This window comes from Sceloporus occidentalis, unplaced genomic scaffold (assembly GCF_023333645.1).
Source record: "Sceloporus occidentalis isolate IW3139 unplaced genomic scaffold, rSceOcc1.0.p SCAF_77, whole genome shotgun sequence".
In the NCBI taxonomy this organism is placed as follows: Eukaryota; Metazoa; Chordata; class Lepidosauria; order Squamata; family Phrynosomatidae; genus Sceloporus; species Sceloporus occidentalis.
Window position 1 is genome coordinate 2,207,529 of NW_028317057.1, and position 21,141 is coordinate 2,228,669.

Here is a 21,141-nt window from a genome sequence, read left to right on the forward strand (position 1 = left end):
TTATAGCAGAGGATCCGACAAACTGATGAGATTTCACTCAACGGAATGCTTTATTCTGTAACAAAAATGAGTCCTTTCTTGGAACTGGAAGTAACATTTTGTTGGATGGGCTGTATTTTTTTATTTAGGTTGCCGATGTAGCTCATATCTCCAGCACTCATACCATTAAACCGTTGGAGACCTTTTTATCCCGCACCCAGACAAGATATGCATGTTATCCGGAAGCCAGGAGGATGTTTTGTGTTAGCTAGTAACAGTTCTTTGATGCGCATGAGAAAAATCAATATCGCATTTGGCTTGCGTATGATCCAGAGTGTGGTAAAAGAAACTTCCATTCATCTTCTTGTGAAGTAATCACAGCTCAAGCCACTGTGCCAGGATGAAAGGGTAGTCGGGCATCCTGTTATTACTATATTAATACAACCAAGTATTGTTTTAAATCAGCTTGGTTGCAGTCAATTTTAATAGGAATCCAAAGCACGTTAAGAAAACTGTCAACGACTTACCATAGGGAAGCACTGGACAAAGTAGACAGGGGCCTCGGAACAGGGATCAGTAAGCCCCCTCCGTTACTGTACTTATCTCATCATGCTCAGCCAGCCATTAATGCGTTGTGGTTCTTAAGACTACAGTGCCGGGATTCTAAAATCTTAAAGGCATTGTGTTACCTAAACGCTGTTTACATTGTGCTTGCTGATGAATGGTCAATGCATTTGGGTGATTTAATATGCATTCTTCCAAAACAAAAAAGAAAAATAAATCTTCCTTCTTCCTCTGCGATTTGACATTTTCTTGACACTGATTGACAGCTTCAAGCAGCCAATCAGTGTCAGGAAAGCGCCCCCATCTCAGTCAATGGGAATACTTTACACATGTGCTCTGGGGTCTAAAGAGACCCCCGCACGCAACATTCACCAGCGCTGGATGTGACTGAAGGTGAGCACATCATGTGCAGGGAGATGTATTTGTCTGAATGCTTCTCCTGCGTGGCATTTATCCCAATGGTGGGGAAAGAGGGACGTGCAGCTATTATATGCATTCAAGTGCATATGATTGATGGAGTGTACCTTTAATCTATTATGGGTCACATGACTAAGCCTTCCTTAAATAATGTTTTCCCTTAAGTTACAAGATTGGGTTCCCCAGTGCATGAATGTCGTTGATGTATAATGGTTCTCGTTAGGAGCTGTCCATGTCTCCTTTTATTCTTTGGTCTTCCATTCCAGATCAGGCCTTGTTCTTTGTGATTTACTGCATTTTGCCTCTATGACTGACCCATATGCGCTTCATAAAATGCTCAGTACACTAGAACGTTAATTATCTCCATGAACACTGACATTCCACGCATAAAGTGTTTCCGAACAAATGAGTAATACTAAAAAGTACATATATTTGTTTTAGCATTTTATTTTTATAAATGTCCTAGACACGAACATTTCTTCCAGGATTTTATCAATAAGCCAGTTGTTGTTTCTTTATCCTCATAAACTTCATTTTTTATTAAATGTATGTGTTTGTTTTCCAGTATTGACCAAAAAATGTCAGGGGGACAGAGTGGTTATGAGCTCAAAGAAGCAAAGGACATTCTTTCTGAGCTGAAAAGCATCAGAAAGGCCATCAGTAGCGGTGAGAAGGAGAAGCAGGACCTAATGCAGGTATTATAACCTCATTTATTTTCACATCATTTGGGAGCACAACAAGTACATAGCTGGATTTAAAGGCAGAATACGACGCTGAGGTTATATTCAAAGAAAAATCCTATATCATTTTAGAACAAAAACCGCAAGTGTAAAAAAAATGTTTGCTGGTTACACAGTTCCTAAATGAAAAATATTGTTTCCACATTCAAACATTAGGTACTTACTAAAGCAGAATTAGGGATTTGTTTGTGCAACTCTTTTCTGTATCAAGTTCTCCAAAATGCCAGATAAAAAATTAACACCAGCCTGACCACCTACCAGAACCCGAAGGCTCCTCTGGAATCCGCTGGTGAACTTTGTTGTACTCCCTGCGCTCTTCTGCTTAGTAGTAATTGGACTGTATGCTGTATGCTTGTCAAATACGCCCTAGTGTTTTTTCCCCATATTATTTAATAACAAAAAGTAACACGGAAACGTTTGATACCTTTTTGGTTACCATGGCAACACTCTGCCTTTTATATCACATGACAAGTGGTCCCAGCAAAAAATATGGATAAGACAACCTTTTTGGGGGAAAGTGTCATTCAACGCTGTTAGGAATAGTGTTTCTAATTCTGCATTTACAGAAGCGTTCAACTCCGTTAAGTAGGTGGAACAGCACTTTTAGGGAAATTGTTTGAACTCATTGGAAATGTTGCAGCTCCCTGGTTTGGGTTTATGTACCTGCCTAGTTAAAAGCCATAATATCTGTCCAATTTACTTTCACCTCCAAGTCCTGCTCAAATGGTTGTGAATTGAAGCTCTAGTTTTAGTCCAAGTAACAAAATGAAGCCCATGATCATAACATAGTGTTCCGATATACATTAACTTTAGGCACTACTCTTGGCCAGACCTTGGGCAGCAATCCCTCCATGGCCACTCTCAGTGTTTGATCGCGCCCGTTCTCTTCCCATGATCGGACCACTTCCCACCCGCTAAAGTCTAGCTGGTGCTAGCCCCAGCCGTATGGATGACCAACACCCCCCATTTGAATAAAGTTCAAGACAACTGGCTTAGGCTGAAAAATGTTATTGGCCTTGAGACCTTCAGAGCTTGGAGCAAATCTTAAGCATCTGTGGAGTGTGATCTGCCAGTGTTTAGATGGTATAGACCCAACACCTGACACGTCCATGGATCTGTCATTTTCCCCCACACTTTTTTCCTTGTAACTACATGATTGAGTAGACCACAATAAGGACTGGTGAGATGATATGTTGCTGAAGGATATCAGAGAAATACGTATTATTACAGTTTTCTTTTCTCTGTTACCTTTTTTCAGAGCCTTGCCAAACTTAAAGAACGGTTTCATCCGGACGAAGACAGAGGAAGATCTGAACCCGACCTGAGGTCCGACCTCACAAATTCCCATCTGTCTCTATCCAGGCAGACTCTCGATGCTGGATCCCAAACTGATATCTCCGGTGATGTAAGTTTGTTTGTTTTTTCTTTTGGTCCTTATAGAAGTAGGGCAATATGGGATCAAAATATTTGTTCTTATATCATACTGGATTGATTATTATTATTATCTTTTATTTATATAGCGCCAACAATTTACGCAGCGCTTAATACAATACATATATTCAAGGGGTCTGACAAGACGAGAATTGACGGACTAAGACAAACCGATACATTAGGTGGAGAGAGCTCTGCTCGCAAGCTTATATATTGATTCTGGTGGAAGTTCTTACATAAAATGCCATCCTTAGTAATCACTGCTGGTCTCTTATTTTACTTTGTAGCACGCATCCTAATCCAGGCTCCAAAACATGCATTTTATTTTATGACTGTTTCCGCAAACCATCTTTTCATGTCTATAATCATATTTAAGGGCATTATTGAAAGTAAGCATTCAGAGCAGTTTTGAAAATGTCAAGGCATAACATACTATATTATTATTATTATTATAATTATCAAATTCAAATGTTGAGTAATCTGTAGCTTTACCATCCATGCCCTCAACATATAGAAGTGGCTTTTTTTTATGCTAGAAAAGCTGCCAACATATTCACTTTTCTTGATAAATATAACAAAAAGGCTATTCATACAGCTTCATTTTTTATTTTTGCACTTTTTTCTTTATTCGAGTATCTTGTTTCTATAGTTACCAAACATCTTATTTCCTAAAGTCAATGTCAGTAAAGGTTTAAGTGACGCATGCGCCAATGGTTATTGATGTTTTAGACTTGCTAATGTCCATGTCTCTTCCCGGATGGATAGAAGTAACTTCTAATGTGCGGGCCGTTACCCCTGGGTCTCATCGCCATGTCGGGTAGATCCAGCGGACAGGGACTTAAATACAGGGACTAAATCGGCAAATACACTGGTTTGCTTTTGTCTATTAAGGGGAATTCATTTGTAGTAGCCTTACCTATAAATGTTACCGAACACATTTTGAGGGGGCTTTGTATAGGCTCTTGGCTGCGATCAAATATATTTCCCAAACCATAAAACAGTGGATATTTCTCAATATTCCCACTTATTTCCAGAACTGCTTTTTTGTGTAAATCCTTTGATTGTAGTTTGCCTGGCAGGTGCAAGTTGATTCTATTCCAAGTCTTAAAATATTTGTTAAAAATGCAAGTCAATTGCAGGTCAGGCATGCAGCTAATCTGATTGTGGAATGGATTTTAGTTAAATCACCTGATTTCTTTTTCACACTTCATGCCAGTAGTATATTCAATACATTTACAGCCGAGTGAAGCGACCAACAGCCCCATGATTCCGGTGGGACTACACTTCCCATCATTCCTATCCAATCAAGAGGATTGCACTCTCATATCATATAAAATAACAACTTTTTTATTTTTTGACCCACGCATCCAAGGCGCGAAATACCCAGCCAGCGATGCAGGGGGCAGCTAAGCCACACCGGGTTAGCTGCCCCCTGTTGGTGGAGAAATGGATCTGGATTGAACATATTGAACCCAACATCTTAAACATGGGCTTTTTCGTTTCAGGTGATACCTAAACGATGAAAAAATGGTAGACTTTCAGGACCTTCGAGGTCTCTTCATCAGATGGAATCTGATACCCAGCATGTAGATTAGAACAGATCAAAGGGAAGAAAGTGGTTTAAATGGTGACCCCACACAACTAAACTCTAGCAAAACACATCAGATATGACCAAGCAAATATATTATTTGGCAAGCTGCACACGCACCTTAAAGATGCTGTTCCACATAGATGTTTTTTCCCAACTTTCTCTGGTAAACATCAACTTAAATAAACTAGAAGACCTTAAAGGTAGCGCCCCTTCTGTGATACCAAGGGGTCTGGCTGGGACCCGAAACATCAATGTAATATATTAATCCATAAATTCAAGTTTTGGTTTTACAACATAAAACCGGGGAGTGGACTCGTTTGTTGGATCACTATATATATATATATATATATATATATATATATATATATATATATATATATGAAAATCCCAGCTTTTACAAAGCCTAGTAAGATTCCTTTTTTGACGCGCTATCCATTTTCTAAACTAGATTCTCTTCTGCAGCATTTTTAGCAGCTGATAAAATCATATCCCCCAAGTTATGAGTCTGTAAGACAAGAAGCACCTGCCGTATATCCAGGTTTTATTCTTGTACAGATTGCTGTTCGACCAAGATGGTCTGGAGTTGGATAAAGACATTTTTCTCTCAATTTTGTTTTTATCACTTTAAAAGATGAGGCAGCAGCTGTGTTTTCCGTATAGAAAGGAAGAAGGTTTTTTTTCCATGTTCTTTGTTGTAGTCTTTTACCTCTATTTTATTATACTTTTATGATGCCAAGAAAACCCACATAATGTATTTGTTTTCTTATTTTGCCAGTGTAACTAGTATCAAATACTGTATATATTGAGTAAAACACATACATATACAGTATATGTATGTCGGTGTGTATATGTCTGTGTGTGTGTATATGTGTGTGTGTGTATATATATATATATATATATAATTAAAGATTGGTATTCTCCCTGTAGAATTCATGACGTTGATGCAAGGATATTTTAGAGCAATTGAATCTTCAGAGATCATAAATTATAACCTCTTCTATTTAAAAAGCATAATCGTTAACACATTTATCTAAACAAAAAACTAAAAACCCAGTTTTGGCAGGCCTGCTGGACCCTAGAGAAGCAGGGTTTGTGGGGCCCCATTTTCCAGCCTGAGGATGACCCTGCTGTCGGGGGCAGCGTCAGCAGAAAACTTCCCTTCCAGAGTCTTTATATCATGTTGATACATTTGTAGTGATAATAATGAATGTAAAGAATGAGCCAAACGAATGAGTAAATGTGTGATACTCTGGCCGCAATGCAGGTTCTGGGACAATGTTACTAAAATACTGTGTTAAGGCCAGTTTTTTTCCCCTGTTTTTCCAGCTTGGCAACCCGACTGCCGAGCTGTCTGCGCGTAGCGTTTAATGGACTGATACGTAATTAACACCATCTCTATTAGAAGAGCTGCTACCAAAATGGATTATTCAGTGTAAAAAGAATGTCTGTTAATGTAGTTTACAGTTGCTTCCTTTATTCTTTTCGCACGTCTGAGGTCTATTATGTGTTAATGATTTCAACATTACTGAAAATATTAACATTTGCATCACTAAAGCCAAATACAACACAGTGTGCAAGGTGACTTCATTTGTATTCATTAGTGGCTTTCTTTCTTTCTGCTCACATACTGTGCTCTCTTATAGCGCGTAATTCACAAACAGGCTCCTGGGAAAATGCACGTTTTACATCGGGTGCCTTTGGGTTTGGGCCGTGTGTTAGAATTTAAAGTTCAGTGGTGGGCACCCAAATGTTCCGTCCTCCACCAACATTTTACATGGATTTTGCTTTGTGACTCTTGGTCCATTAACCCTTTTTCATAGCACTGAAATTATTATATTCTTGGAATTGTTAAACATGGTAATTTCTTGGAATAGGTTTCTTTATGGCGATCTAGATACCCACGAACTGCCATCAAGGCTTGAACAAAGGATTTTAGCTCGTTGGCTGATAAAGTACCCTATATTTTGCCCATATGGTACTGCCGATTTCACCGTTGGGGTTTGAACATGGGTGTATATATAGTATATAGTATATGGGTTTGTATTCCTATTAAGAATCTCTTTACTACTTGACAAGTCATGGTTTTAAAAAGGGCTGTTATTTGGACTGAAATCCTTATGATGGATATGTAAAGGTATATATTTGAAGAAATTAAGGACCAGACCAGTTAAAATGTTCCCAGGTATGGAGATTCTTTAATTTAAAATATATTAAAAATGACTTTTCAGTTTGTAAGCAATGTATTGCTTGCCAAATCATGGCTCATGTGTCCTTAAGGTAAATTAACTTTTGATATATATATCCAGAAATGTTAAAATGTGTTTGTTAAATTAGAATTTTATTTGTATTTTCTGTTATCAGATCGGAATGAGGAATAGATCGAATCTTGCAGAAAAGGTCAGACTCAGCCTGCAATATGAAGAGGCTAAAAGAAGGTACAGTATTTTTACTTGAGATGTTGAAACTGCAACCTTGTAGGGTAACTTTTCTGGAAAAATACCCTGATCAACAGTGACATCTACTGGCCATCCACTATAATGACACAATGTGTATTTTAGAACCTTGGAACGTTAGGATTTGCCCCCTTTTAAAGTTTTTTACAGCGACCTCAGAATCTGAGGGTGAAGGGGCTGATTCACATGGTATGGAAATTAATTAATGATATATGAACATTGCAGTGGCGACTGAATTACAACTATCTTAATTTCCACATCCTACAGATGGATCAAGTTCTCATTTAGACGCATATAATGGACTCCTGTATACCAGTGAGCATTAAACATCTGTTTTTCTCTAATAATGAGAAAATATATGCTTCCCTTCTCATTCATAGATTAGAGAGAAATAACTGATAATCGGTTATTTCTCCCAAATCTATGAATGAGAAGAAAAGCATATATTTTCTCAATATTAGGGGGAAACAGATGTTTAATGCTTTCATTGGTGTATGTAAAGCTGTGATATTTAAGGTGGTATGGTATCTTTCTATCAAATTTTGTTTTGGTATTTACGTTTGTTCCCTTGGCAAGATTGGCAGCCATACCAGTCTCGGAATATCAATGAGACGGCAAATAATTCCCTTTGAGAACTGGATTCAGTACAATTCATTAACTACTGAAGAGATCATTGAAATTTGGTAGATGAACAAGGTTCCTCCGAGAAGCAGATGGCGTTTCAGGCAAAGTCAGTCTTCGGCTCGGCACATTTTTAAACTAATTTGTTACTTATAAGTGGTTACTAATTAGAGCGCCGATTTGTTGTTGAGCTGCACTTGAATTTAATCAAAGACAGTAATTCAGAGAGTTTGTAAAGTTAGGACTAGACCCCCTTCAGTTTAATTATAATGCAGATATTGTTGTAATTATAATTACTTAGTTATTCGGTATTAGGAAAGCTTTGGAGTATTTTTTGCAATGCCATAATGCCTAAAATGTAATTTTATTTTACTTTTATTAGCAATATTTTGTATTTCAAAGCCTACTGTTTCTTTAAAACCGAGTGATGACTTTCCTGCCCACTTTTATTGAATGGTCTAAAATTGCTTCCTTATAAAAACACAATAATGTGTCATTTTAAATGACTTAAAGTACACTTTTTTGCTCCTTGATACCTTCAATCCCCGCTTCTCTAAACAACATTTTTCTTCATTGTGTATTTTAAGGGCGATCGCACAATTGAGGCGTGTAATTGGAACGCCTCTGTCACTTTGCTGCTTCAAGCATTCACTTTCAGCATGGTTTTAAAATGCCCAAACAACCAAAATCGTTCTAAAAGTTTGTTTCCATTGTGTGAGCTCTCTACGCATGTACTTTGCTTAATTGTTTTTACCCTGCAAGCCTTATCCCTTAACAACAGTCCGTCGCAATGACTGACGGAGTTTTTGTTTTCTGCCAGTAATTCTATGCGTAGCACATAGTGATTTTCATTCACTCTTTATAACAATTCCCACTCGCCGTTTCATCGCAGCAGTAAGTGGTAAATATTCAGATTGCACAAGAACTTTTATCTATAATGTTTTCCAAGTTGGTAAATAACATGATTACGCAATGGCGACGTTGGCTTAGCTTGAATGAGACTTCCGTTCTGTAGACACTGTTGACTTGACTTGGATGTGTTGTCTACCTGTCTTTGCAGCATGGCCAATCTTAAGATCGAACTGGCGAAGCTAGATAGCGAGGCTTGGCCAGGGGCGTTGGATATCGAAAAAGAAAAGCTGATGTTGATCAATGAGAAGGAGGAACTCCTGAAGGAACTTCAGTTCGTAACTACACGCAAACGCACTAGAGATGATATGGAGAGACTGGAAGCAGAGAGAAGACGTCTGGAGGAAGATCTCCTGTCTGTGAAAAGTACTCCCAGCCAAGCACTTGCTGAAAGGTACCTAGCCGGTTCAGTTTTGTTTGGAAACATGACGAACCTCCTTTCCTCTTGGAAAAAAGTCATCGTGGAATAGGGGTAAAGCTACCTCTAACGTGCATGGAGAAAAGTTCCCTTTCTTGTTCATGTTTTTGAAGTTAATGCGGCCTCTTTATCCCAGTATGATAATAATCCAAGCCAACAATTTAGCTACACTGCACGGATATAGTATGGATTTCACTTTAATCTTCTGAAATAGTAAAGAATTGATACTTTTTTTATATTTCAATGGCTCTGTATAATCTATCACAAATTTCAGCTCTCCCGAATCTGTATCTTAACAGAGAATGATGAAATATTAGAGTACCGGCAGTAATAAAACAAAACCTTTCTATATCAAAAACAAGGACATCAAAGGGGCTTCTTCTTTTCTTTCTAGACACCCCTGAAAAAAAGAAGATCCTGAAAAAAATAAATTAATGCGTATCCAGTTCATGGTCTCAACACGGCCACATTTCTTTTATATGTAATAATGTGGGACCCCTAATGGCAGAATTCGAATGTTCTTGATATTAAGTTTAGGTTGCAAGCCTCTCTTCTACATGTTGTATAGGTAATTGTGGTTTTAAAGTATTGGGACTCATCAGGAAGCGCTGTGTGTTTGTAATAACGTATCAGCGGGTGTTTGTCACCCACTGAGTAAGCGGGCAAAACATATTACAATCAATTTCCTTTATGTTTTCTAAATTCTGTCAACTTAATATCCTCCCAAAGCTAGAAATTGTTTTTTTTAGTTAAGCAATTGAATGACAGCATTAAAAATCTGCTTCAACATATTATTTATGTGTTTATAGAAAATCTGGCTGAAAGTGTCATTTACAGAAATATTTCTTATAGGGATGTAAGGATAGGTAGGTCCTTTAATGACATCTTGCTTATGTATGACATCATCAAGAATCCCAATATTCAAATTACACCTTCTCCGCTGGTGCATTTCCATTATGCGAATTCCTGCTATTATTACAAAGGAACAAAATATATATTTTTTTAAATCATGATTTTCTTGACTATCTGAAAATGTAATTTGTAGATGATATGTGTATTCTTGATAGGAATTCTCCATGTGTATGGCAGGGCCTTTTTTCAGGCATCCATAATAATAACTGTTGATAAATAATTTGTTGGTACTTTTGTAATTGTTAAGCATGGGTCTGTTTCAGGTTGAAGGTTCAAGAAAAGAAGAAAGAGCTGGTAAAGAAACTAGAAGAAGCAACAAAATTAGCCACCTATTTGCATTCCCAGCTTAAAAGGTAGGCTGTCAACATCCCTAACGGGAGAAACGGGACCGCAGCAATTTTACTTTGCAGAGATTCTAAGGGCACGTTTTGGGGCATTTTACGTGCTTACGGAAAAACAAGCATGCGCGCAGGAAAAAGAAGGCTTTGTAGATAGGGGGGGTCGGCACACCTTACTTGGAAACTAGAAATGTTTTCAATCTGTTCTGTGACTGTTCTGTAATCTTGCAAATCCAGTGCTTCCGGAATACAGAGCATCGAAACAAATGTAAAGAGAATCGCATGTCATGTTTGAGGCTCGTGTATTGTGCTCCATCAGAACGGAAAATGTTAAGCATAGGAAGGAATAATGAGCCGAGCTTTTCCCAATATCCCTATGCGCTTTATCCAAACCGAAAATCTTACACTAAATTGAACTCAAGTTTTGTTATTGCCCTTCCAAGGAGATATGCTAACTAAGCTGTGATCCGAAAGAAAAGTATAGAACAACAGGTTCCCCCCCCCAAATAATTTCATCCCCTGTATGGCATCATCACATAGATGGACTAATATGCAATCAGGTCCTCTTTGCATATGCTACACTGCTGTCATGTTATCTACCGAGTTTATTGCACAGAAAGGGCTTTAATGAGTGAAGCTCTATTTTATTTCAGGTGATCCATGTAATTTTTTAGCATTTGTCAGGAACGCCACTGAAAGCCACTCACCCACAAGGTGTTGATGATTTAATTTAAGTTAAACATATGGAAAATCTGAAAATGAACAAAATAAGCCAATCAAGGCTACAGTAGAATCATTTCTGCCAAATGGATAGCTTGGCAGCGCTGCGCCGGTGACTTATCTCATGGGATCTGCTATTTATTGCAAAGCATATGTCTCATTAGACTCCATGAGCACTTCTCCTGCAAGCACAATGTACAGAATGCTTTTACTTTACATAAAAGAAACAAAAGGTAGCGCATTATACAGTATGTAGTGACACCGCTTCCAGCCTGGCATCATGATGTTTAAAGTATGCTTTTAGTTCTTGTAATTATAGTCGCTGGCGGGATAGAGAGGCTTGTTTTTCCACATATGAACGTCTAACTTGCATGACCACGTAGATAATGCAATGGCAATTTTGCACAACCTCTTTCATTTATCCCTTTCGAAACCAAACAGAAGAGGAACATATTTGGTATCCCCTGTCGCTGCAAGGGTTAAGGGATAATGAAATCTGGTAATAGAATAATAATGATATGTTTTGTAGGCATACACACATTTTATAGCAAAATAAACAAACATAAACAATTATGTTTAGAGAGCTAATTAGGTTTGACAAGCCTCTGCATTACAGCTTAAATAATCGCCAAGGCTTTGGCAATGTGAGGACTGTTAGTTTCCGCTGTCATTTAACTCTAATAATTTGAAGCCATAAGGGCAGTCAAGATTTACATTCCGCATGCCATTGTATCTTACCTTGTCTGCTGCCACCTGTATCCTCTTAAAATAACACGAATAGTAGACTCTCCTTTTGTTAAAATAACCGTTGTCATATATATATATATATATATATATATATGAATAATATTTGCGTTTGGAATCTCCCTGTGTATAACTTCATAGCCTGTTTAAAGACTGCCATGTTAGCCTAAAACAAACCAATAGAGGTGAATTCATTTTGAGACTATCAATGCTCGCCCTGCCCGTATAGTAAACGGGCACCAATTCAAAGGAAATGTCTTTTGATTTACCGAAAGACAGGGATCAGTGATGGAAGCGCAAGTTTATGAAACACAATGTCTCTTTTACAGGATTATTATTCTTTTATTTACTGCTAATACATAATTACAATAATGAAGCCCCTGTATTCTTTTATTCATACTGCAGTCTCTCTGCCAGCACTCTGTCGGTGTCGTCAGGAAGCAGCCTGGGCTCCTTAGCCTCGAGTCGTGGGTCATTAAACACATCTAGCCGTGGATCTCTCAATTCTCTCAGCTCCACTGACCTCTACTACAGCCAAGGCGATCATGGAGGAGACCTGGACTATCAGTATAAACTGGACTTCCTATTGCAAGAGAAGAGTGGTTACATTCCTTCTGGACCTATTACTACCATTCATGAAAATGAAGTGGTCCATTGCCACAGCGGGACAGATTATAACAATTCCCGTAATGCACAGCAAGACTTAGAAGAGGCCAAACAACCTAAATCTGTGACCTCGCTTTCCTCCTTATCCTCTCTTTCATCGTTGTCCCCGCCAGGTTCGCCTCCAGTCTTGGAAGGAGCTTTCTCATTGTCTACTCAGGACTCACTCGGCACAGATTTTGAGAGCGGCGAGGTTTCAGGGGCATTTGCAGACCTGATCCTCTGTGAAACTCTGTCGGACCCAGTCGCTGGAGAAACTCCTGCATTGTCTGATAGCAAAAGTATGGTGGAATGTATAAGAAACCAAGCATCAACTGCACTGTATGAAGGAAGAACAGGTAAAAAAAATGAGCAACCAGTTACCCAGCTTATCTCTTTTTAAGGATGTCCACAAACTAACCTCAAGCAGAGGTTGACATGTTCTGGGTACCATGCAGAAGTGAAATAGTAGTGTTGTATGGGAGTGCTGACCTGGCGCTGTTAGTTTTTTCCAGTAGAATGATGCCTATAGGCATTTAACATTTAAGGTTTTTTTGTGTGAGTTTTGGAGTTGGATTCTGCCAGACATTGAGGATGAAGGGAGTCGCTTAGCTGCAGATGCTACTTTAATATCGCACAGGTCCGTCGTTCACATTTGCCCAACTAATGATCTAATTAGTGTAGAAGTAGCAAAGGGCCCATGTTTATGCAAATACAAACAAAGAAGCAGACTAAGTGACTGTGGGGCTTTTACTGTTTTTTTCACCTGCTAAGCAGCAGTTTTCAGAACCTGTATTGCTTTGTGACAAAAATGCAGCTTGATTTCTCATTGAATAGACCCCCTACTGCATGAAAACAGTGTGAATTTAATACTTCAGCTTATTTGGGGTAATTTGTGTTTTCCCCGATTAGAGAAAAAGAGGACAGAGAGAGCCTCATCTGTTCAACTGTGTTTTGTGGTAGTACTCTAGTGACATCTAGTGGTCAAAATATAATTGGCGCCTTAACGAGAGAACACGATCAGAGTCATTATTTTCTTATTCTAATTTTGACATGATTGCAGTAGGTTTCCTCAGGTGACCTTACCGCGTATCGTCAAAATATTGTGACTGCTTTTGAAGTCTTTCTGATGCCTGTTATTTACCTTGTTAAATCTTTTGAGCCGGATAATTTAGCACAGGCATTTTTTCCATACGCATACACTTTTATTAGAAACGAAAAGAAACAATTTTGCTAAGATGGGTTTCTAGCGCTGTTCTGTGTAGCTTGGTGGCTTTCCCCAGCTTCTGAGAAATGTGTTCCAACCACAGCTTACTGAATTAATCATTCTGGAGTACCGTCATCTTATTTCAGGGTCTGTAGGGTATATGAAGGGGATCCAGCTACCTTTACTTTTGAACCTACCTCACTGAGCACATTCACTCTATTTGAATAAGGAGTTATGTGCTGCTCTTTTTTACATCCACAGCCTGGTTCTTGATCCTTTCCGAACTAGGGAGCCTACAGGGAGAGCCAGTAGCCCAAAGGGCCAACCACCTCCCCGCCAAAAAACAAATCTTCAGTATACCGTATCAAATATATCTCAATAGAAATTTTTTTTTCTATTATAATAGGAATCTGCCAGTCATCATATGCACTTTAATGCAAAAGATAACTCTGTAAGCCCTTTAAATTTTTGTAGTAGCCATTTTTCAAGTGTAGAATCCCCCATATCTTTTTCTCCTTTGATGCATCGGGAGGGCAAGACAAACAACAAAAATTACCATTCAGGCTTCAGCCCTAAGACAGGCATCATAACAATCATCAATGCGGCTTGCTAGTGAAATGCAAGGAAATTAAACACTTTATACTATATTAAACATATAGTAGAATCTAAGTGTATCACAAACATAGAGTTTCAAGTCACAGAAGTAGTAAACCTATTGTGAACATATATTGCAAGCTTGTCGGCAAGTATTTATTGGAATTGTAATTTTCCTTCTTTTCTACCACACTTTCACTTATAGCCTTTTACATGATTTCAGTTTTTTGATTTTGAAGTTGTGGATTTTTAGCCGCCGTCCCTGCACACTCTCTCTTCATCTCGAAATATAGATTGGGTTTCTCGTTTTAAGTCCTTGCCGCACCTTTGATACACACGTCCCAGTCTCGAAGCCCTTACAAGGTACATGAGAATTGTCACTGTTTTCCATTATTCGGTGATCAGTGCGGACTCCCGCTGGTAGACTCAATATCTGTGAAGTCCTTCTTGAGTCAGTCTCTGTCATTGTCACAGCCGGGACAGATCCTGGTATTCCTGGGGGTAATCAATAAATCATGTCACCGCCATCATACAATCGGATATAAAAAAGATAAAGTGGAGAAAAAACTGCATTTGTAACACCTTAAAGAAACTCGGCAATCAGATCCGAAATCTAAAGCCTCGAGACTTTAAACAGTTTAACAAGATGTAAAGGCTATACTCCGAAGGTCGAGCAGTGCATCTCGACATACCTCACTGGTGAATGAAAGCCCACGTGGAACGTCGGAATATACCTTTAAATGAAGAGTTTTGGTGCGCGGTGGGGATCCTGCTGATGAATAGGGGTTACAGATGAAAAGTTAGAGAGTGCAGTACATGGTGGAATACGTTCCCTGGCACAATAAAGGATTTTTGAAAGCTACAGATGGTACCCATGGGGAGGAGGGTTTTTAGTTTTCTTTTAAAGCTCAGATTTCAAATGGGATAATCCCTTTTTTATTTCAAAAAAAGAAAAAGAGATGCGCGTGCTGTGAAGTAATTAAAACAGTTATAAAATGACAGAGCTGATGAGGCAAGTGTATGTTACTGGAAACTAGTACTGACACAAACTCTACTAGTACCGGATATCTAGTTAGCCTTTTGGTCAAGTATTTCATTTTTTACCCCTTTTGTGTTTTTTTGACCGTTCATTTGGTTGCTCTCAGTCTGCCTGGTGTGCCATAGGGGCCAATGGGCAGATTGAGGAGAGTTTGCACGGCCCCTTGGTCCTTAAGCAGTGCCAAATGGGGCTTCTGCTCTCCCCAACGCTTGTGCTCCCTACTTTGCTGATAGAATTGTAGCTCTGGGATATGATGTCATATGTTAGTAGTCCACATCACTCAGTGATTCAGGCACAGTGAGTGTGAGAGCAGCCCGCTTGCCCACTTCCTTAGGCTTATGGCAGCACCCCCTGGATCAAACACCTTTGTCATCTAAGTGTTCTGCTTTAATGGGTAAAAATCCATAATGGGTTCTCTATCGATGTTTCGATTAAGCTTCAATGGTAACTGTATAAATAATCAAACCTGAAGTTAGATGAGTCCTTACACGGCAGAACACAACATATTTTAACGGGTTTGCTTTGAAAAAAAAAATAAATAAATAGGTAATACACAACAACCTGTAAACCCCCCATTCTTTATGCAACTAATTAAACATTTTTTTTTTATGTGCCACAGATCTTGATTTTCTGAGAAAAGTTGAAAGTGGAGAGGAGAAGGTGACGGCGTGCAATGTATCCGCAGCCGTGTCTGATGAGTCCGTGGCAGGAGACAGTGGAGTATATGAACCATGTATGCAAGCGTAAGTAGTCCTCCTATGTATGTTGTATCTTTAGTTCCTGGTTATAGTTTTAATTCTCTCTTCCATTCCCCTGTGAACCGACGGGCATGCAGCGAGCCCAGACGCATCTTACGTTATCCTTCTTCTTACAGGCCGTGTGAAGATGCTGCCTTTACAGAAGGTTATACGGATTTAGGGACTGTTCAAGTCCAGTTAATACTGAGGTGAGAAACACACTCTTCGAAATCCTTTGCTAGTTCTAATATCGTAGTTGCGGTAAAAATCAGTTATTTTATTTCTCTTTTTAGATATGATCCAGGAAAATCAAGCTTTGTCATAATAATTGTCCGGGCGCAAAACAATCACCCCTGTATCCCGTATGGATCGAGAATGTGAGTACACGCTGCTTTGTGGCTACCATCATCCAGCACTTAGACTGTTTTGGCCATTAAGAACCTGTCATTGAGTTCCCATTAACAGACTAATTGACTACTAGAGGGGTTAATTGGTAAACAAAAGTTAACCCCCTTTCCAGTGCAACCTTTTTGCCAGTGATGCCAGTAATGAGGAAGTTAGTATTCTTGCTGACAGTAGTCCAGGTAATATTTTCGTTAGTCCTTTTACTGCTAGTGGGTCAAAAACTCAACTAATGTCATTTAATGCCAGCGGTGCAAAGATTGAGAGGGTTAATTATGCACTGCCAATAGAGGCAATCGCTTGCTTAATTATGTCACCGACAGATGTACCAGTAATTAGGGGTTAATTTTGCAGATGCAGTTCAATCTTGGTTAAGTTAACCATGTCTCTGCCAGCGGTGCCAGTAAGAGGAGAGTTAATCCTCTCTAATAGCAGTCAATATCTCTGCTAGTTGTTCCAATGATAGGGTTAAAAAGCGGAACATGGAGAAAGTGACTAGCGAGAGCTTTATTTCACATTGACTTCTACTTCAAGACAACCTTCAGGAAACAAATGGGAGCGTTCCCTTTATGAGCCGAGTTAAAGGGAAAAAATCCTCTCAAGTACTAAGTGCTTTGTGTTGCGCTAGATATACAAGTTCAAAGGGTATAAAGCAGATACAATGGAGACTGCTGTTTTGGTTGATGTCTGATTTATCTTTTTCATCTTTGTATTGCCTTTCCTAATTGCAACTACATAAGCTTTTTCTTTCTTTTTCTTGAGGATTAAAAGTTTCCTTAGAGCTTTCAAAAATACAAAAGCAATATGCTAGTAGAGCGGCAGGTGCATTTTAACTCCAGGCTTCCCGAAGACCGCCGTGCAGATAGATTGTGTGCGTAGAGACACATTGTATGGCCTGATCTTTTATTTTTTAGATCAATTACTTTCGGTAATAAGTAGAAGTCGCAGCACTTAATAATATTTTTTTCTTCCTTGAATCCTTAAGAAGTATAACACCGCTGGCACAGGAATACACTAATTAGCACGCTTGGAGTGCATAACATGAGTAGTAAGAGGTAGTATGAGTAGTAAGTTGAGGGGAGATCAGTGGTTTATTAAAGCATTTGACACCCAAGAAGACCTTTGTTACACTCTGACAAGTTTACAGGATAACTTTTAAGAGATGCCTGAAAAACAATTTTTAGAGTTATGATATGCCTGAAAAAGAGACCTAATTAGCCTTAACTATCTAGGTAACTTGTGTCAGTTAGCCAATAAAGGTCTTCATATTTACCAAATTTGCTTTTTCACTTTAAAATTTTACACAAAAAAAAATCCAAAACACTCAATATTGTTTAATGGACATTTATGCTCCATGGACCTACGTTTAGTCCTTTCTCCCTTACCACTTGTCTGTTGACTGTTAATGGATAAATGCAGCAAATAATCAGGAAAATATTAGTCCGGTTCTTATTGTCGGTCTACGGACAGCAGTGCAGGAGCTCCATCTATGAGCTTTGATGATCGAAGGTGGACCTTTGGACTTTGTTGGTCTAAAGAACCATCTTTTAGGACCTTTGCAGTGTTCCAAATGGCAAGAAGAGTGGTGTACAAGGTGATGCTAGCAGAAAATTCAATATTAAAGTCAATTGCGCCTTATGTAGTAGTGAAAAACTTGCAAGCGTACCGTTGTGCTATGTGATTGTCATCTTATGATACTGCCATATGTTCCAGATATATTAGAGTTGCTGTCCTTCCATCTTCAAGTGACACCAGCTGCCTCTTCCGGACCAAAATGTACCCAGCTACTGAAATAGTGTTACTCAGTGAGCTGTTCCGAGTGTCCATTTCACAGACCATTTTACAGCAGAAGACTTTGAGAGTGGATATGTGCACTGTGGGAAAGACGCACAAGGAAGAATGTCTGGTATGAGACTTATGTTGCCTCTCTGATATTGGTTAAAGGGACAGTTTAATGTCCACGAGAGCCCCTGTAAAAAATTTACTATGAATTATTTCATAGAAAAAAAAATAGAAAAAATAACACATGATGCTGTAGTTGCAGCCCTTCAGCTGCCCCCCATATCCGTGGCCCGGAGGATCTTGCCACTGATTGGCTACTTCAGGTCTTAAAAGGCCCTTATAGAATCTCACAAGTCAGCTTAATAAAGGGAGTAAAATCTTTTAGCATTTATCTGTTTGGAGATAAATGTATTTAAAGTTCGCCTTGATGAATTACATAATGAATTATATGAGATCTGATTCATTTGTACATTACAAATGTACCCGTGTTTTGTTCAAGTATTAGGGATGGATTCTCACTGCACATCAAAAAGTTCATTGCTAAGAAAAGGTATGGAGTGAGATCTGCCTATTATATATTATATATACTTAGTTATTAAATTATTTATTAACCCCCTTCAGTCCTGGGGGCTTCATAACCAAAGGACCAAAATAGTTTTTGTCATTTTTAACATGATTCTCTCTCCATATTTGGTCTACCCACACAAATTATACTTAATTTTGTTCAGGAGAAGTAGGGCCTTCTTTTTTTTAATTCATAGAAACACATAAAACATATAATAATTGTAAGTGGTAATAGATTAAAAAAACTATACTAAAAAAAACAACACGTTTTTGCAATGTTGCTTAAATTTTCTTCTATACTGTAGGTGCCACAGCTGAACAATGACCCAATTGATGTATTGATTTACAATCATACATATATTTTATGTTCCAGATGGCTGCATCCATGCTTTACATATTACCCCATATTATATATATTTTAATACTATTGATGGGCTAAGGGGCATTTATTTTTAGGGAAAAAATATTTTTTATTTTGTTAATTTCATTATTTTCAATTTTTATTTTTTTTCTTATTTATTTCATTTTTATTGCATTTTTCCCTTTTTTTTTGTTTTGGAAGGGGAAAAAGTATTTATCTTTCAACCTCCTCCATATCTGTTTTGCAGATTGCAATAACTGCAATCAGCCAGCAGAGGGAGTAATGAGAGCCCAGCAGGGTCCAGATAGCTGACCTAGTTGAGGCTATTCTCAAGGGAACTTCCTTGATCGGGCATTTCTTGACCTATAGTGTACCTCTACCAGCGCCGTTACACACGATCAGGAGATGTCCCTGCCACTGGAACAAAGTCAGGACGTACGTACTGTATGTCCTAATGAACTTCTTGCCACAAGTTTTAAGGATGTACAGTCTAAGGGTAGTGAAAGTTAAATAAAATTTCCACTTTTTTTTTTTTTTGCTGCACGACCGTGACAAAAAGCACATTAAAATAGGCCCTGGGGACAGTTATAGAAAATATATGCCTCAGAGCTTCATTAGCATCATGAAACTATATGACATTTGTTTCATTTTGAAAGCCCCTTGTGTCACATCTGACTCTCTCATGAGATTTTTCTATACAATAGCGCTGCTTATTTAACTCTTTCTCATTGTTTCACGGGGTTGAATCATGATTTCCCTGTATGGTTTATTTGCGCTACAAGAATTGCTTCTTTCCAACAGACACAGTTCCGTATTGATCGTAGCGTGACTCTAGGCCAAAAGATAGAAAACACAAATCATTCTTTTTGAAATGTGCAGAGACCCAACGGACTCTTTTATAAATGCACTTTGGGTGGTTTTTTTTGCTAAAATTGTTTGAAATGTAAAAAAAATAACATTCTAAGCTGTTGAAAGATTTCTTCCGCAACCGAGTGCTTAAGAAGAAAAATTACAAAGTGAGACAAAATGTGTCTTCTTTTCCTTTTGTAGGCTGGGACTCAGATCGGTTTGGCGGACTTGCCATTTGCTAACGAGATGCACGCGCAGTGGTATACCTTGCTACCTTGCAGACCAATACTTTTTCACAAGGAACCCACAGACAAGCCAGCGTTGGATGCAAGCGTGGTCCGGAGTGCAGCTTTGGATTTGGTAAGCAGCTGGAAATTGCAAATATTAAAACGCACGGGACTGGCATAAAGCTATTCCTGAATCTAAGACGAGACCAAAGGTACTGCCACTAAAGATACTTTTAGCTTTCCTTTCTTAAAACACAGAACCCAAAAATGTGTTAGCATTTGGCCCTTCTAGTCGGTCTATTTTGTTCCTTCTCTATAACTTCACACCTTCCTTATGCATGTTTAAATCCCCTCATTGTTTCAGTCTGTACCAAGTTAGATTGATGGCATATAAAAAAAACATTTGGCCATCTATTCTGTCCTTTCTTCCTGCTGTAAAGACTCAAACTTTAATCAGTCCTCGGTCTCATCTTGTATTCAGGACAGCCATGTGCCTATCCCCGTGCATGTTTAAATTCCCTAAATGTATTTAAAATACATTTATATACAAAAATATTCACATATGTCTTTTTTTTAATCTAGCATGAGATAAAAAAAAAGTCTTGCATTAAGTACCAGAATATAGAATTCTTGCTCGATCCTCAGATTCCCTGTTACACGTGAGAACAATTGACTCCTGTTGGTTTACCTCTACCTTTGTAGTAGAAATCTACACAAATACATTGGCATCTAAAAAAAGAATGGTAGATGGCTGGATACTGTTTTATTCCTACTGTAATCACAGACACGACATGACAGAAGTAAAGCAGAATTTCAGTTAAAGATTAGAGAACTGCACTTATGATTGCAAGATCTTGGCTTTTGCTTTTCTTTTGATGATCATCAGTTTGGCTGCTTTAT

General features: G+C 38.5%; 1 protein-coding gene across 1 annotated transcript in view; it reads left to right on the plus strand.

Annotated features, from left to right (window-relative positions):
- Nucleotides 1-21,141, plus strand: part of LOC149285554 (protein WWC2-like) — a 69,806-nt gene that overhangs the window by 39,318 nt on the left and 9,347 nt on the right. Inside the window, exons 6-16 of the mRNA XM_089495165.1 lie at nucleotides 1,526-1,655; nucleotides 2,959-3,105; nucleotides 7,084-7,157; nucleotides 8,857-9,099; nucleotides 10,299-10,388; nucleotides 12,243-12,838; nucleotides 15,939-16,062; nucleotides 16,194-16,265; nucleotides 16,350-16,433; nucleotides 18,172-18,364; nucleotides 20,216-20,374. Coding sequence (XP_089351291.1) covers nucleotides 1,526-1,655; nucleotides 2,959-3,105; nucleotides 7,084-7,157; nucleotides 8,857-9,099; nucleotides 10,299-10,388; nucleotides 12,243-12,838; nucleotides 15,939-16,062; nucleotides 16,194-16,265; nucleotides 16,350-16,433; nucleotides 18,172-18,364; nucleotides 20,216-20,374 — 1,912 coding nt within the window. The remainder of the gene's footprint in view (nucleotides 1-1,525; nucleotides 1,656-2,958; nucleotides 3,106-7,083; nucleotides 7,158-8,856; nucleotides 9,100-10,298; nucleotides 10,389-12,242; nucleotides 12,839-15,938; nucleotides 16,063-16,193; nucleotides 16,266-16,349; nucleotides 16,434-18,171; nucleotides 18,365-20,215; nucleotides 20,375-21,141) is intronic.